At 38.6% G+C, this 17,933-nt stretch overlaps 1 protein-coding gene across 1 annotated transcript in view; it reads right to left on the minus strand.

Moving 5' to 3' along the window:
* The window catches only part of GRHL3 (grainyhead like transcription factor 3), a 30,513-nt gene extending 14,910 nt beyond the window's left edge, over nucleotides 1-15,603 (minus strand). The window contains exons 1-6 of the mRNA XM_068268990.1: nucleotides 15,299-15,603; nucleotides 3,726-3,912; nucleotides 3,016-3,077; nucleotides 2,074-2,404; nucleotides 1,870-1,949; nucleotides 1,064-1,217 (exon numbers count right to left, since the gene is read on the minus strand). Of these exons, the coding sequence (XP_068125091.1) occupies nucleotides 1,064-1,217; nucleotides 1,870-1,949; nucleotides 2,074-2,404; nucleotides 3,016-3,077; nucleotides 3,726-3,912; nucleotides 15,299-15,315 (831 nt within the window). The 5' untranslated portion in view covers nucleotides 15,316-15,603. The remainder of the gene's footprint in view (nucleotides 1-1,063; nucleotides 1,218-1,869; nucleotides 1,950-2,073; nucleotides 2,405-3,015; nucleotides 3,078-3,725; nucleotides 3,913-15,298) is intronic.
* Nucleotides 15,604-17,933: the final 2,330 nt, after the last annotated feature.

Below are 17,933 nucleotides of genomic sequence, written 5' to 3' on the forward strand. Positions count from 1 at the left end.
ATGGGGGTTTTAGAAAGCCTGAAAAGAAGGCCGTTTGTCAGGAGAGACGCTGGACTATATGTAAACGCCATTTGTGGACACGTTCTGTTTGCGTTGGAGAAAGAGCCTTGTATTCTTAATGACTCATGTCGTTTTACTAGACTTTCAGAAATAGATGCATTTGTTCCATTTCATAATATCTTTTTTGTCTCCGAGTTTGTTTATTGTGTGGTCCAATATATCAATGTCCTCTGTGTTCCTACGCCATTATGATACCTTCGCTGCAGTGTAGAAATATGGCTTCATCTGCTCTCATACTAAACTACTTCAATCAACAGTTTCTTTATTGATATTAAAGTGTATTGAAGCTTTCTTTAGCTAGAGTCCCAGGTTCAATTTTCACAAAAGGATACTGTCTGCATGGCGTATGTATGTTCCATGGGTACCTGGGTTCCTCTGAGTGCATCAGTATCCTCTCCCTCCCCTCAAAATACATACTGGTAAGTTATTTGCCTTCTCCCCAAGATTGCCCCTGGACTATTTTAGGGATATCAAAATGTGAGTTGAGTTCCTTTGAGAGGCAATTAGTTAGTACTCTTTATTTAAATAATAATCCATACAAAAACTACTCCACACTGAATGAGTCTCCGTTATATCAATGCTTCAAAACTAACAAACCACCTCCTTTTCCAAATCTCAACCATAAATGAATGAATACAGCGTAAGCTAATATGAATCAGTTTTACTTGCAGAACATTGATTTTTGTTTACTCCATTTCACTCTAGATAGTACAGTGCTCAGTATGCTTGTTAATTAGCCTTCATTAATTATAGCACCAGAATTTTAGTCTAGGGTTTATTAAGCAGAATTTATATTCCTGAAGATGTGGTCAGAGACCTTGTATTAGTTGAGTTATTATTAAGTTCGGATTATTTTTTATGAATAGTTTATATGTATACTTATTTCAGTAAATATAAGTTATTTTTCTGTAAGTCTCAGGGGGAAGTTTTCTTGTCTTCTTTTTGTAAATCACTATGCAATATACTAATGCTATATACACACAAGAAACAATAACAATCCTACCTTGACTTTACTGGATGACACATGAGAACATTTCCTGCTTTCCGTTGTTCGAAGATTGACAGGATAAAATTGACCTTTGTTGAGATACGCCATTGGAGATTCACCAGACTTCACATGAATGGCTTTGGGGGATTCCAGTGTGTATTCAAAGTCACTACAGAAATATATATCAACATGGTCAGACTTTGTGTAAAATGTTTATTTAAAGTAAAATGGAGCTGAGGAAATAAGAAAAATTTGGTAAGTATCAATTTTTCTTATATCTTTTATCTTCAGCTCTGGTACACTTTAAGACAGTATTATGGTAAAATCAGGTAAGGTACACTTAAAGGTGTGCTATCACGAAAAATTTGAAAATGTAAAATACATGCATTGAAATGTACATTTTTTTCCAGAGTAAAATGCACTATAAATCACTTTTTTCTATTTTTTTTTTTTACAAACACTTACTGAACAGCATTTTCTAAGTCCATCTCACAGAATAGTGTACAAGGGGTGTAGGAAGGTTGGCTAGCATCCTAGTATAGATACTTTCCACAGAAGGGTTTTGTAAAGAATAAAGGCAATAATAACACTACCTACTGTAAGTGACAGTGACATAGGAAAAAAGTAATTTATGGTGCAAGGTAAATGTACAGTTTATATGAATGTACTTTATATTTTACAATTTTTCGCAATAGTGCTCTTTTAAAATGATGTCATCAAATAATGAAATATTATACATTGATTACAATAGTAACATGTCTGGCACACTGTGAGGGTGACAACTACAGTTTAAACAAAAGCTTTGTCAGAGAGGGACTTACTGGTTTGGTGCAGCAGCAAGGTAGTCCTCAGAGCAACTGGATTCCGCCTGACTTCTAAGTATGTCTCCAAACATAATGGGCTGTGAAAAATATAACCAAGAAATGAATTTAATGTGCTGCTTGTTATAGCTTGCATAATTTCCGCATAGAGTAGTCGGATTTGTTCTCTGTCGCTCTCTTTTTTTTTTTTTTTTTTTTTTTTACCTCTGAAGAGTCCTCTTTAAAGGTACTGTCAGGCTGCCATCTTTGCTGTACTTGGCCTGCATGTAGTGGTTCAAAGAGAGTGTTCAGTGAATTCTTCTCATACACATCACATGACGTGATGTAATCTTCATGCGCTTCACTGGACAGTTTGTTGCAGCTGGCTGGTATGGTCCCCTTAGCTGGATTTATCAGACAGTCCAGTGTTAGATAACTGTTTTTCTTCCGTGACTCTATATAGTCTTGTGCAGAGGAATTGCTGTCGCTTATAAATTTCATGAGTTGAGTTGTGTTTTCAAAAGATGAAATGTCTGGGTCATAATCACCGCAGTTTCTAAAACAAACACAGCAAATAATCAGGTTAAATGATCACTGGATAGATACATGACATTGAACTGTTATTATTTATTAATATTTAGTATTTATGCAGTGCTGACACCTTCCGCAGTGGTTTACAGAGTAAATATACATATCACTAACTGTCCCTCAGAGGAGCTCACACTCTAATCCCTACCACAGTCATATAGTCATCGTAGCCTAGGGCCAATTAAGGGGGAGGCCAATTAACGTATCTGTATTTTTTTGGGATGTAATAGGAAACTGGAGTTCCCAGTGGAAACCCACGTAGACATGGGGAGAACATACAAACTCCCAGGCTAGTATTAAAATCAGGGTGCTATCCCACACGCCTCTGTGCTGCCCCTATTCTGATATAAGACTCTTCTGAAGGCATCACAATCAGCTCCAAAAGTCTTCTACAGTACTCTACAGCTAACCCTCCCCAGGAACATAGTCATTTTACATTGGATTTTTTTGACTAATCATTACTGTATTCCCCAGGCCTTTAGAATAATGTTATATGAGTACAAAATATTAAACATTAACGCACACACAGACACATACAGACACACATTTTAAGTTTCACTCCTTATACATTGAAATTACCTTTTAACGTGTTCAAAACGATCTGTTGATCCTTGCGGCATTATTCTTTTTTCTCGGGGTACCTAATAATGATAATGTTGAGATAAAATACAGATATTGTACAAGTCTATACAGCACTGGTATAATTACTACAGGAGGTTTATAAAGAACCTTGGAATAGAGATGCATGCAATTTTATTGTTAAGGAGTTTTCTAACAATAAAATAAAAGATAATAGGAAAAAAAGAGTCAGGAACACAAACAGACAAGAGACAGGCGTAAACGTGTTCTGAGGCTTAAATATAGAAAGTAACGCATCATGAATTCTATATTTTATCAACCATGGATGTCCTTTTAGTCTACCTTGGACTTAAAGGGGAACTGAAGTAAGAGGTATACGGAGGCTGCCATATTTATTTCCTTTTAATCAATACCAGTTGCCTGGCAGCCCTGCTGGTCTATTTCTCTGCAGTAGTATCTGAGTAACAGCAGAAAAAAACATGCAGCTAGTCTTGTCAGATCTGACTTTAAAGTCTGAAACACCTGATCTGCTGCATGCTTGTTCAGGGGCTATGGCTAATAGTATTAGAGGCAGAGGATCAGCAGGGCTGCCAGGCAACTGGTATTGCTTAAAAGGAAATAAACATGGCAGCCTCCATATACCTCTCTCTTCAGTTCCCCTTTAAGATCAAGTGACAGCTGCGAATATAAATGACAGTGACTTTTCTTACCCTATAGTAATCATATAGAAAACTCAGTGCAGCAACACCATCATCATCCCCGTTTGCTCTCATCATGGCTTTGGTGGCTACTGTCATAGGGTTGTCCAGGTATTTGGACCAGGACTCATCCTCGCTGGAGTAGGAATACTTTTGGAGATTGATGTTGTCATTCTGGAGAAGCATGACTGGCCTGTAACTAAGAAGGACAACATGGATTTAACTAAGAAAACAGTTTTGACAACTAAATATTTATCGAATGTTTGTCAGTTTCTGTTAATATAGTCAAAGGGTGACACATAGTTGTTGTATATGTTATTTATTAAGGCAATCTTGTTTTATACGTGTATTGCTACAAAATATAATTGTTTCTCCTTGCAAATATGGTCTGGTTAGTCTTCATAGTCAGTGACTTCATGAACACTCTCCTCTAGTTTTCACATAATGCTACAGTTGCCGATGAGTGTCCAGTCTTTGTATTGGCTGTCTGTTTATAAAAATACACAGTAGTATCTAACCATGGCAGATCTCTGTCTATCCTACTCAGATGCATTAGCTAAATGCAATACTTGGGGAGGAAGCGTGCTTATCACATACCAACAAGTCAGACACTTGCTAATGTGGCCGATTGGCTGTATTGTTACAAAGCCTCCTCCTATTAGACCACAAGCCATGCTTTCACAGCAATACAAACACAAATCGCTCACGGCTGCCAGCCCGACTCCGGGAGGTTACAGGTTCAGCCAACTGGAAAGGCACCTGCTTGTGTTATTTTAATACTCTGGCTTCTATGTTCAATCATTCCTCTTTGTCATTTTGTCTTTTTAGGTTGTCCCAACCTGTCATTTATTTATTTCTGGCCACTCCTAAGTAGCTGCTTTTGTCCTTCAGGAAAATATTTTTCATGTTATCCTGGCCTGACATGTATATATGCCTACTCATTAAATATGCCTGCAGATAAAGAGAACCTGTAAGTGTTTTCAATAATTTTAAATTGCAGAATGTAATATATCTTACAAAATGTAAGGAAACACACACACTTACACACACAGTGGCGTAGCAATAGGGGAATAGGGGATTCAGAGGGTTGAGACCACACATGGGCCCCTAGACCAGAGTGGCCCACTAGGGGCCCTTCTTCATCCATCTTATTAGCTTTGCATTGGTGCCATGGTGGCAATGAACTCCTCTATTTATAGGTTTTTGGGGCTCAACATCAATAGAGTGCTTGGGGCCCCATGTAAAACTCGCACTGGGGCCACAAGGTCCTTAGTTATGCCATTGCACACACACACACACACACACACACACACACACACACACACACACACACACACACACACACACACACACACACACACACACACACACACACACACACACACACAATGTATGGTGTCAGAATTTTAAACATCCCACCACATGAATCTATAATGAATAGGTGGAAGGAAACAGACACTTTTTCAGATCATCAGTGTAGCCCAACTCCTTCCATAATTATCTCTGTCTCTCAGTTATAAGTTAATAGGCTATTAGGCTAATAAGACACAAAGGGGTGCCAGAACAGACTGCTGTAGAAATTGCAACTATGGTGACACCAGAGCAGTTATTTGGGCTATACCATATAGTATACTATAGTGGAAGTCCGGCTTTCAAACTTAGCGGTGGATGCTGGGGCTGGTAAGGTAATTTGAGCGCTGGGTCAATTGCGGCTATAACGAGTGCCCTTAAAATTCAGCTATGGTGGTAGCTGAAGTTGCGAAGATAGTGACAAAGGTTATGGTGTAGATGGTGAGGTTAGTGTTAGGCATAGGTGGAGGAAGTGTTAGGCATAGATTGGATGTTAGCATTTGGCGTAGGTAGAAGAGAAGTAGTGTTAGCGTTAGGTTAAGATGAAGTGATAGTAACATTTCAATAAATACTAATGATAAAAGGAGATGGCAGAATATCAGAAATTTACAGATATTCTGCTGTTGGGTAAATCCACACCCAATTTAATTTGCATTTTTTTTTAAATGTATGCTTGTGGGTCATTCCGTTAAAGAAAGTAGGTCAGGACCATATAAAATCAACCAAGGTCCACAAACTGCCTTGGATGATTTCAGAAATACACAGTGAGCTACAAGCCCAAATGAAATGCTAGGCAAGGTCCTATATTTGTTTATTCATTCATGGACATAATAAATTCATCAAGAGACCATGCAGAAGACAGGGACAATCACTTCTGTTGTTGGTTCCGTTCCATGAGTCCTTTCAAAAAATATGCAAATTTTACAAATTTTACATAATGATAATAATTGGAAGGAATAGAATGTTCATTAGGTAACAGTGGCAGATGGAAAGATGGAAAGAGAGATGTGAAAAGAGATGGAACAAACTGTTTGTTTACCAAGACGCCTGCTTGTCATACTGGATTAACAGCCGTAGACCAAGCACATAACAATGGTAGAGTTATCATTCAGTGTGTCAACAGTCAGATATTTTCTTTTTTTTGCTATGTCAGCTTTTGTTTTATTATCATTCTTCCTGTTATTCATAAATTAGACATTAGGGCTTATTTCTGTTGGTAGCTGTGGTCATTTCCATTTCAGGCGTGGCTCCCCTTCTGCTGCGTAGGCGCAGCCCAAATTGCTACGCTGTGTCAAGCATGGCTATAGGGATTTGGCTGCATGCTGCAGAAATCTCTGTCCAGATTTGCACCGCAGTGCCCCACTTCCCTGCCCCTTTCATATGCTGGGGAGCACTGCAGATTTGGCCTGGATTTGCACTCAGCAGAAATAGGCCCTTAGAGTCCTCATGGGACAAATGTCTGTGTAGATACAATTCTTGAGTACATTGACTAAATATGTTGAATATAACTTGGGCTTAGAAGAGTTTATAGTTACACTTAACCTCTCGACTTCTGCCAACATCTATATGTGTTTTGTGTTTTCACATCCATATGCCACGGATCTCTAAAAGCATTTTAATACAAAACTATTTCTGCCTACAGCAGATGTCCATAGGCATTTCTGTGTCCCCATATGCCTTTGCTATGGACATCTAAAAGGCGTTAAAGAGACACTGAAGCGACAATAATTCTCGCTTCAGAGCTCATAGTTAGCAGGGGCACGTGTGCCCCTGCTAAAACGCTGCTATCCCGCGCCTAAACGGGGGTCCCTTCACCCCCAACCCCCCCGCCCCCCCGGCAAAATCAACGACCAAATTGGTCGTAGATTTTGCTGCTCCTAGAGGCAGGGCTAACGGCGGCAGCCCTGCCTCTAGTCGCGTCTATTAGCGGTGCATCGCTGCCTCTCCCCCGCCCCTCTCAGTGAAGGAAGACTGAGAGGGGCGGAGGAGAGGCGGAGATACGCGCTGACAGACGCGCGTGGGGCAGGGCTGCGGCGGTTAGCCCTGCTTCAACCAGGAAGAGATCCCCGGCTGCACGGAGGGGATTTCGGGGGGTAAGGGACCCCCGTTTAGCCGCGCGATAGCGGCGTTTTAGCAGGGGCACACATGCCCCTCCTAACTATGAGCTCTGAAGCGAGATTTATTCTCGCTTCAGAGTCTCTTTAAGTACAAAGTTTTGACAAAGTTTATGGAGAAATATGTAAATGTAACTGCAAATGTATGCAGCTTGAAAATGGATCTGCAAAATGCTTTTACTGCAAGATTTGATTAGTCTATTTTACAATAGATTTTCATAATGATTAGTATAATTCTGTATCAAAATAATTAGCATAATTTTCAATCATCTCTAATTTATTTGGACCTTAATAATAATCCTACTAACTAATTTGGTACATCTAGATTTGGGAAAGACATTTAATAATAAACACACTACAAACGTAGCTGGCACTGGTGTGTAGTTTTTGTAAAAAATAGCTGGCATTTTAAGGGTTAATACAGATGTCAACAAAGGTAGGCAATAAAGTCATTGTATGTTTGATGGACTAGCTGAAGGTGTGGAGAGGGTGTGTAACACCTGTACCACAGTGTGTAGGTGGGTGAACTAGAGAGACGATCATTTTATGCACTGCTTGATTGGGTGTATTGCTCTTTGTCTTAGTAGATGGAGACGAGCTATTCTTGGCACTCAATGCGTTGATATGGTTCCAGCCTACATATTAATTCTGTATGACATACTACACTGAAACCAACTGATACACGTTTCGTGTCTCATAACAAACTTTTCTTCACAAAGGGAAAGCCTTTCTTCTTGACTACTTGTCGGATGAAAAAAAATCAGAGTTATGCATTAACCTAAAGGTCAGATACAAGTCACCAGATCTCTCTAGATAAGCACCACTTATTTGCACCACTATATTTAACTGTAGATTTGTCAACTCTCTTTATATTAAATATGCTGGCATATTTTGCATGTATATGTCAAATTACAAATTCTGTGATGCCTCGTATCTGTTAAAACACCAGATGTTTTCAGTCAACCTTAGGAACTGACATTTCACATACAGGAGGATAAAGTCTTGTACACTCGTACGTGCTGTTTCACAGATATTAGGACTTGATCTAGTGGCTGGATAGTGTAATGGTTAAGGGCTCTGCCTCTGACACAGGAGACCAGGGTTCGAATCTCGGCTCTGCCTGTTCAGTAAGCCAGCACCTATTCAGCAACCTTAGGCAAGTCTCTCTAACACTGCTACTGCCTATAGAGCGTGTCCTAGTGGCTGCAGCTCTGGCGCTTTGAGTCCACCAGGAGAAAAGCGCTATATAAGTGTTTGTCTTTGTCTTTTTGTCTTTGATCTCTCGGGGAACACTGCAGGGCCTAGGCTGCACACATGCATCACTAGCCTGTTCTGGTGCTATGCAGGGGGAGGGGAGTGGTGCACAAATGACATCACTCAGTGGGTAGGGTAAGTGGCTTAGTTGTATCGCCAGGCTGATGTGGGTGGCTGTACACACGCTAGATTATCAGCAGGGGCATCTAGCATGTGTACACAAATTTAGGAAGAATTTATGGGTGCTGTAAGGATGTGGTGTACTTTAGCTACTAGTTGCGAAGGGAATTAAAAAGTGAATCAAAACAGAAAAGACAATGCCAATAACTGTATGTGTAAAGGGAAGATCAATAATGACTTTTCTGTTAATTGCAGCCCCCTCAGCAATACATAGTAGGCACTGATTGGCTGAAAGTGAGTCTAAAGGCTACAGTGGACGATGGAACTTGTTGTTCTATAAACACACTAACATATTCTAGCAGCACAAGTCACACTGCCTACACATATATCTGATATTTTTACACCTACTAGCTCTTAGAATAGACAATTTCTAAGTTAACCAATAAGTGACCCTATTACACAAGTACATACAATGCATGCTTCACATACATGTCATTTTGCAGCCCGCATGACAGTTCTCACGAAATGGTGGATCCATCTATGTCTGTGTCGGCATTCTTTCAATACTTGAGGCTTCCCTACTTTACTGTTCTTGACTAACACAGATCTACAGCACCAAACTAAAACACTGATATTAATATACCACTCATTTGCTTCAGTGATAGTTGAGAAGAGAACAAAGTTTAAATTAAAGTAAATTTGAAGTGAGTTATTATAAATAGGAAAATACTTACCTGTATAGAATCCAGAGCCTTTCCTGTCCTCTCTTGCTCCCCTCATTCCAGCATTGTCACCCCCGTTGTGTGTATTCAACCAATTGGTTGAATACATGTCCGTGAGCTCTCTGAAGGCTTCGGAAGCACTTGTGTCCCCAAGTGCTTCCAAAGACAGGCAGCTCCATACTGCGCATCCGTGAGGAACCTCGCATGTGCCTTCATGTATGCGCAGTAAGGAGCTGCCTGTCTTTGGAAGCAATTGAGGACATGAGTGCTTCCAAAGTTCTCAAGGTGGCAAATTTAAATGGGGTTGACTGAACTGGAATGAGGGGAACAAGGAGTGGACAGGGAAGGCTCTATAGGACCTGTCCATAGGTAAGTATCTGCCTTTTTGTATTTAAGTCGCTTCACATTATAGACACAGACAAGACACAGAACATTTATATGTCACTTTTCTCCTGGTGGACTCGGAAGTGCCAGAGCTGCAGCCACTAGGGCATGCTCTATAGGTTGGTTTTTTTTTCGTTTTTTTTTTATTGTACAGTATACAGTGCTTTTTCCACTGATCCAACTGCAGTATTTCAGTTTTTGAAGTGGACTTTTGGAGATAGGAGATTTAGTTTATACAATAAAATATTGATTATGCAACAGAAATATTGCAACCAGTTTCTTAGCATGATACAAAATACAAAACAGATAACATGACAGAGTATGCTGAGGTTTTACATAATACATACAAATAAAATTTATGAATTTCTGTTTGATGCAAACCACCAAAATGCTGAATATTAGTGGCTTTATTTTTGTCAGTGTAAAATTCTATAATACTCTAAACCATCCTGCATAACCAGAATGGAGAAGAGCCAAAATACATATGAAGTTTTCTTGCAAATATGGGGTATAATTTTATCACTGTTGGTTTATTGAAGTTCCAGGAAAGTGAAGGAAACCGTCTCCAATGGAGACACAGCCAAAAGTAAAAGCTTGTTTGTGACTACAGTGTGAACATAGATGAAATGTGATACAGCACCCAATAGTGGTGCTATCAGAGCTATATTCAAAATAACAAATTATGGAATGTTTGACTGGTTTTCAAGGAAATTTTCACCGGGATAATATTAGAGACTGATTTCTTTTAAGCAAAACTAGCATAGTTGCCTGTCAGTCACGTTGACCTTTTGGCTTCAGTAATGTGTGAGTAACTAATCTGGGCCAAACATGCAGTCAGTAGAGTGATTTCAGAGCACCTGATATGCACACAGGTCAGGCACTAAGAAGGTAAGGAGAGTATTAATAAAATGATAATTATTTTCTCTTTTACAATTGATTAAAATTATCCACAATAATCTGGTGGTGATAAATGGGAGAAATGGAGTTATCACTTCCTGCCAGTCTTCATTACTTTATCAGTGGAAACAACTGTCAAATATTTATAAAGCAATATTTATTCCTCACTGCCTAAACTGCTCCTTACTTAAAGAGGCTCTCCAGTGAAAATAATGTAATAAAAAAGTGCTTTATTTTTAGAATAATTATGTATAAATGATTTTGTCAGTGTTTGCCCATTGTAAAATCTTTCCTCTCCCTGATTTACATTGTGACATTTATCACATGGTGACATTTTTACTGCTGGCAGGAGATGTCAGTGGAAGGAAATGCTGCATGCTTTTTTGGCAGTTCAACCCAGCTGTAAACAGCTGTTATTTCCCACAATGCAACAAGGCTCCCACAGTGTTATGTCAGAACCATGGTCCTGACATCACACTGCGGGAGGGGTTTCACCACAATATGAGCCATATAGAGCCCCCTGATGATCCATTTGTAAAAAGGAATAGATTTCTCACGGAAAGAAGGGGGGGGGGGGGGGGGGGAGTAAGCTACTGATTGGGATGAAGTTCAGTTCTTGGTTACGGTTTCTCTTTAAATTAACCAGCCTAAAGGAGTAACTGCAAATCAATGGGGAAAAGGTTATCTGACTCCCTGTTTCCTAAATACTGACCTTTATTATGGCACTACCCTCATTATTTTTCACTATGTTCCAGGGCTTTAAAATAACACTTTAGCTACACATCAGCCTCCTAAGTGTAATATTTCTCCATTTTATAAATCCCTCCCCCAAAAGAAAAAAAATTGGAGTCATGCAACAATTTATAAAGTAGCATTAAGGCAGGACTCCCACTTATCATTGCTGAAAACGGAATGTTTCTATACATGCATTTTTTTGCATCAAAATTTGTGAATTTTAACTTTTTTTTCAGAACAGCTAATGGACATCAATGGGAATTCTCAAGCAACAACATGAATGCAAAAATGTGATATACATATTTTTTTTAAAGTGTGATTTTGCATTGATGTGAATGTATTCAATGTGAATGTATTTTCACACACTCATAAAAAACCTGCAAATTTTAATAAGTGTAAACCCTGCCTAACACCATTTGTAAATAGATCACTTAGTAATAGCACAGGGACAGCAAAGAGATGTACAGTATATTCTGTATTTATATAAGTCACAAAGAAAATACAGCTGTTCAATTTTTCACAGGTTTGTATGAAGACTGACATAAAGACCTGGTTCACACTGCAAGAGCATTTTGAGCACTAGTGATTTGAAAAGCTCGTTCTAATGCAATGCTATGGGGGATTTTTATAAAATCACATTGCTCAAGTGAGAACAAACTCATAGCATTACATTACCAAGAGCTTTTAAAATCACAAGTGCCTAGAAAGACCTATTGCAATGGGAACCAGCCTTTAGTATCAAACAGAGGCCTTTGACTGCCACAGACAAGGAGCCCCAAAATCCAACATCCACTTCCAGTACCCTGCCAGATAAGCACAACTTTACATTCATGTTACAATGGTGTAACATGCATACGGTCATCAGGAGTATATAGGTATGTAGTGTTTTTCAGGCATTTAAATCAGACCTTTCAATACCTAAAATGCTATAGATAAACTGATGTTTCAGTGGAGGCATATGGCCAGGCCAGGTTTGAAAAGCTTTTTGGGGGGTTATTGCTGCCCAGATGCTGCATTCCACCTTTACTAATCCGTACTCAAAAATGCCATCCTACAATCGCTCTTGTGTATACTTGCATATGAATAAAGATTTCACACGAGAGCAGTTGTGTTGCAATAAAATAATGTGCTGTGGTGCTTAGAAAACATCTGTGTAAATTAGGCTCATCCTACAACACAGAGAACACAAGATCCAGTAGCCCAAGTGTTACATTATTCTAGACAAACTGAACAAAACACATTACAAATATGTATCATAGCTAGATCTGTAAAGGGAACTTGGAGTAAGAGGAATATGAAGGCTGCCAGGTTCATTTCCTTATAAACAATGCCACTTGCCTAGCTAGCATGATGAGCTTTTAGGCTTCAGCTGTTTTTGAGTCACTCACCTGCCACAAGCATGCAGCCAGGGCAGTCAACCCACAGTGAAAGCATCTGAGATCTGCATGCCCATTCTGGGTCAGTGACTTAAAGGGAACCTAAAGCAAGAGGGATATCGAGGTTGCCATATTTATTTCCTTTTAAACAATGCATATTTCTTGGCTGGCCTGCTGATCATCTGCCTTTAATACTTCTAGCAATAGACCCTGAACAAGCATACAGATCAGATGCTCTGACTGAAGTCTGACTGAATGAGCTGCATGAGTGTTTCAGGTGTGTGATTCAGACAGTATAGCAGGCAAAGAGATCAGCATGATAGCCAGGCAACTGGTATTGTTTACAAGGAAATAAATATGGAAGCCTAGCTTTAGGTTCCCGTAAAGTATTAAGCCAGGTGAAAACATGCAATTTTGATTGACCAATTTTACCACTCCCATGTAGTCTGGGAGCTTACCTATACAATCCGTTCATAGTATTCACAATCTGTTGGACATGGAGGAGGTAAAATTGGCCAAACATTGGCCAATTCAAATTGAATGTGTGTACCAGGCTTAAAAGACAGAGCATCAGCACAGAAGTCAGGCAACTGACATTGTTTATGAGGGAATGAAAATGGCACCCTACATATATTCCTCTCACTTCAAGTTCCCTTTAAAAAGATTTGACCCTAGCAGTTCAACAACAATGTATTAAAAATGTAGTAATGAGGAAATGCCTTAACAAGTTATGTTCTTGTATTAGCAGGTTTCAAGCACATCATAGCATTGCTTGTAAAGGGCAACACAAGAATAATTGCATGCAGTGGGAGCCCTTACAAAGTGCTCTCAGATTGTAAAGTATTCAGAGGAATTAACATATGACACAGTCAGCTTTCTTTAAGTTAATGAGGTCCATTCAAATGAAGGCAACTCCTATGTTAATGAGCAGACAGCATATTCTGTGAGATGTTTTGAGTGAAACTACTGTACAGCAAGACAGAAACTGGAAATCAGAAGAGATCTAACTTTTGTATTCCTGGAGCCAGGCTGTCTCATGCACATTGAATGCTTGCGTTTGCTTTATCTGTATGTCTTAAAAATATGTCTCCCTGAACTCACATAAGGCTTCGGAAACACAGGAGTTAATACCTTTCAGAAAGTGCCACACCAAAGAGTTTAATAGTTGCATACATGTTTTTAAGAGTCTCCAATTAGATGAATTATGCTCTCTTTATTTTATTGGGATTTGTTTTATTGCTGGAATTCAAATAAATTTCCAGTTTAGTACATGCAGCTCCATATAAAAATTCTTTAAAGCCAAAGTCATCTATTGAGCAAAATGTGTTATCTGACATGTACATCACCCTAACTAGTCTCCAGTATACTTTAGAAAAGCACCTTCCACCAGTTCCAAACACAGCCAATGTTATTACTCCAAGAATTCTCCAAGTGCAAACACTGTCATAGGTCAGAATCTCTCAAAGGGGCCACAAGCAGATCATGTTTTCCAGATCTCTTCAGTCAGTCGCAGGGAAAATGGTTTAGCAATCCTGTGAACTGGGATGAAATAATGCACCTGTAAAGGTGTTTGCATATGAACAAAATATGATCTATTAGTGGTCCCTGAGGACAGGATTGAGATTGAGAAAGAACTCCAATACTTTGTCAACACACGTAAAAAGGTTCCCGAATTAGCTCCAAACTATGCAGTAAAAGTCACTAATTGTTACTTCAAAAACAGAATACAGATCTATATATATATATGAAATGATCTGCCACCGTGCTTTAAAAAAGTACATCCAATATATATATATATATATACACTGTATATATATATATATATATATATATATATATATATATATATATATATATATATATATATATATATATGTTTACACACACACGCACACACACATATATATATGTAAACACATTATATATATATATATATATATATATATATATATACTGTATATATATATATATATATATATATATATATATATATATATATATATATATATACTGTATATATATATATATATATATATATACTGTATATATTTATATATATATATATATATATATATATATATATATATATATATATATATATATATATATATACACAAACTTACTATAGACAAATGATCTACCACTGTGCTTCAAGCAAAAAAAAAATGACATCCACATTTTTTGTTCAATCTTAAAAACACACTAATGCCAAAACACAATCTCCTGTTAACCAAGTTTCAAATTCTGTTGTATAATCTATGTTCCAATCAGAACCACAATAGACAAAACATATATACATATCTATAATATATATATATATATATATATATATATATATATATATATATATATATATATATATATATATATATACAAACCAATAATATAAACAACACACAATAAATAAATAAATATATATATACTGTATATATATGTATACACACACATGAGTGTGTATATATATATATATATATGTATATATAAGTACAGAGGGGCTGCAGCACACAACAGGAAAATATATGTGTACATATATATATATATATATATATATATATATATATATATATATATATATTACAGTGTTAGTGTTTACAGTGTAGTCACTAGCTGTAGAACTATTAGTCAGTACTTACTCTAGTTCATTAGACATTTTCTTCCTACGTTCTGTTACTGAATCTTCTCCCAAATCTCTTGTTCCTCTAATTCTTGTTAAGCACAGGCATCCCCCGTAGAGTGGAGTGAAGTGTTAGATTTATGTATGAGGATTTGTGTACAGGTACCTTTTCTGACAGGTGGGCTCTTGCCTAATTCCAGAGCTGATTGGCCGATGAAACAGGTGCCTTAACACAGGCACACCTCAACAGGTGCCTTAGTTAACTCTCCGTAAGCTGTAGTAGACATATGAATGAACCATAGCAAAGCAAACACCTCCCCCAAGACAGGTAGAAAAAAAAAAGTCTTAAAGAAACTCAGACTTCAGGCGAAACTTAACCAAAACTAGAAACGTGTCTTTGCTTGTAGAAGGCTTGTGGTTGAATGTTAAAAGATTAAGCAACAGCCTTGAATACAACATTTATGAATGCATGTAATAAAATAGTGCACACTCTGAGCTGATCTTCACAATACCTTAACTTGTCATCCTCAATATTATCACGTACCTTTTACCTGCTTTGCACTCTATTTCTTGGAAACCCCTGCCACATAACTTATGTATCTTTTAGAAAATGCTATAATTAAGATATTGAGATGATTAGGATACATTTTACTTTTTTTTTAATACAGGCTGCTTTCTGTATATGGTATAATGTCTGCTTCTGAGATTAATTTCAGACATATACAATATATATATATATCTTGTTTTCTCACTTTTTCAAACAGTGATGTAACTGTTTTTGGCAACATAACAGTAATCTACAAGTAGGATGCTTTTCATTTAGATTACAGTCCATTCGGGCTACTGTCACACATACCATGTTTTCTTGGGTTGCAGTACTCTCCCCACTGCAGCTTGTCTTGAGGGCAATGTAAGTCTATGGGGACGTACACACTACGGAGACGCGGTGCGATGAAAATAGCGAAATCGATGCAAGAAGGCAGTTGCAAACTCAGCAGTGCATTGCCACATGATCTGTGCCTACTGCATGGATTATGTAGCAATACAAGTCTATGGCGACGTTGTAAGTGTGAACTCCTGAACGTGGTTGTGGCATGCAAATGCAAAGCTGCAAAACTTCAGTGACTCTCCAGCACTGAGTGCGCGGGGGGATGGCGAAGCTATGCATATTACCCTGTTGGCGCACTCTGTCGCAGATTAATATGCAGGAAGAAATGGTGCAATGTGATTGTCTTGCCTCGGGCTCTCCTGTCACAGGACAATCGCACTGCAACTTGTATAAAAGTGCCTCACTGTTACCATGTGAACACTTTGACCACTGCGCTCACTGTAACCCTGTGACCACTGTTTTGGCAGTTAATCAGGCCCGATCTGCCCATGATGCCAAGTGAGGCGACTTCCTCAGGTGGCAGTCTGGTGGCAACACAAGGCAGAAACAGGAAGTGAAGAGAGTGCCTGGCCAACCTATACAGTGTGCAACTGTACTTAGCTACCAACACTGGGGGCACCTATAACTGGCTACCTACATATACTGAGGGTGTTTTTTTTTGGGGGGGGGGCACCGCAGCTATAACGTGCGGTGCAAATTATCGGGTGCTGTGCGATCATTCCAATTCTGGGGGGGAGGCGCATCCTCACAAGATTTCCTTAGGTAACAAAAAGCCTAGAACCGGCCCTGCAGTTAATAACAACTTGATCACAACTAGTTAGAACTTACGTGTAAAAAATACATTCAGGTGCACATTTGTGTACATTCTCCTGTGATAAAGCATGCTTTCATGTCTAATAATAAATAACAGTTAAAAGTACAAGTGCACAAAAGTAGATCCATGTCTTCATCTAGAAGACACATAAAAGTCTTTTATGTCAAGATAAATTTGGCACGATGACTGTCTCACGTACGTTATAATGTGAATTTCCATATATCACCAGTTCACAAGCGTTTGTGGAAGTCAGGGACTAAAGGAGCTACCATTTTTAAAGCACTTTACTCCTGTAGGACTCAAAGCCTATGGGAAGCTAAGAATGGCTGTAGTTTCATTACGGTATCCTGGTCATGTGTAAAAACTATGTGTGTGAATACCAGTCATGGTTTGCTTTTCCTGCCATAGACCAGAGGCAGTTTTTTAAGGTTTAACCAATTACCGGTAACCTAGTAGTATTGTACTTTCGGGGTGGACTGCCTGAAGAGAACTCCCACAAACACTAGGATAACATACCAACTCCAACTCTTTTAAAAATAAGAGTACCTCCAGGTGTTCACCCATTACTAGGTAAAAGGTATAATTTTTGCCCCCCAACGAATTACAATAAAGTTTGAAAGCAAACCTGTGGCCCCCAAAATTGAAAACTTAAATAGTTACCAAGGTAGAGGGAAACATTTGGATCATCCATAGACTTCTCTGATACTCCTTCAGCTTACCACTGTGTGCCGGGACCCTCTTCTTCTTCTCGGCCCCATCTGTGAACGAGCGTGGCCGCACTTTGGAGATGCATTTATGGCCTGCATAGTAACACAAGTTGCTTGTGCATTACTTTTTCCTCCATACATGAGTGGCTCTGTGCTACTGCGCAGCAGCTGCGGACCATGCTTGTGCCTACATGGTGTGGCTACGCTCATACACTAATGGGAGCACGGCTGCAAGCTTTGCTGA

This window comes from Hyperolius riggenbachi, chromosome 2 (genome assembly GCF_040937935.1).
Source record: "Hyperolius riggenbachi isolate aHypRig1 chromosome 2, aHypRig1.pri, whole genome shotgun sequence".
In the NCBI taxonomy this organism is placed as follows: Eukaryota; Metazoa; Chordata; class Amphibia; order Anura; family Hyperoliidae; genus Hyperolius; species Hyperolius riggenbachi.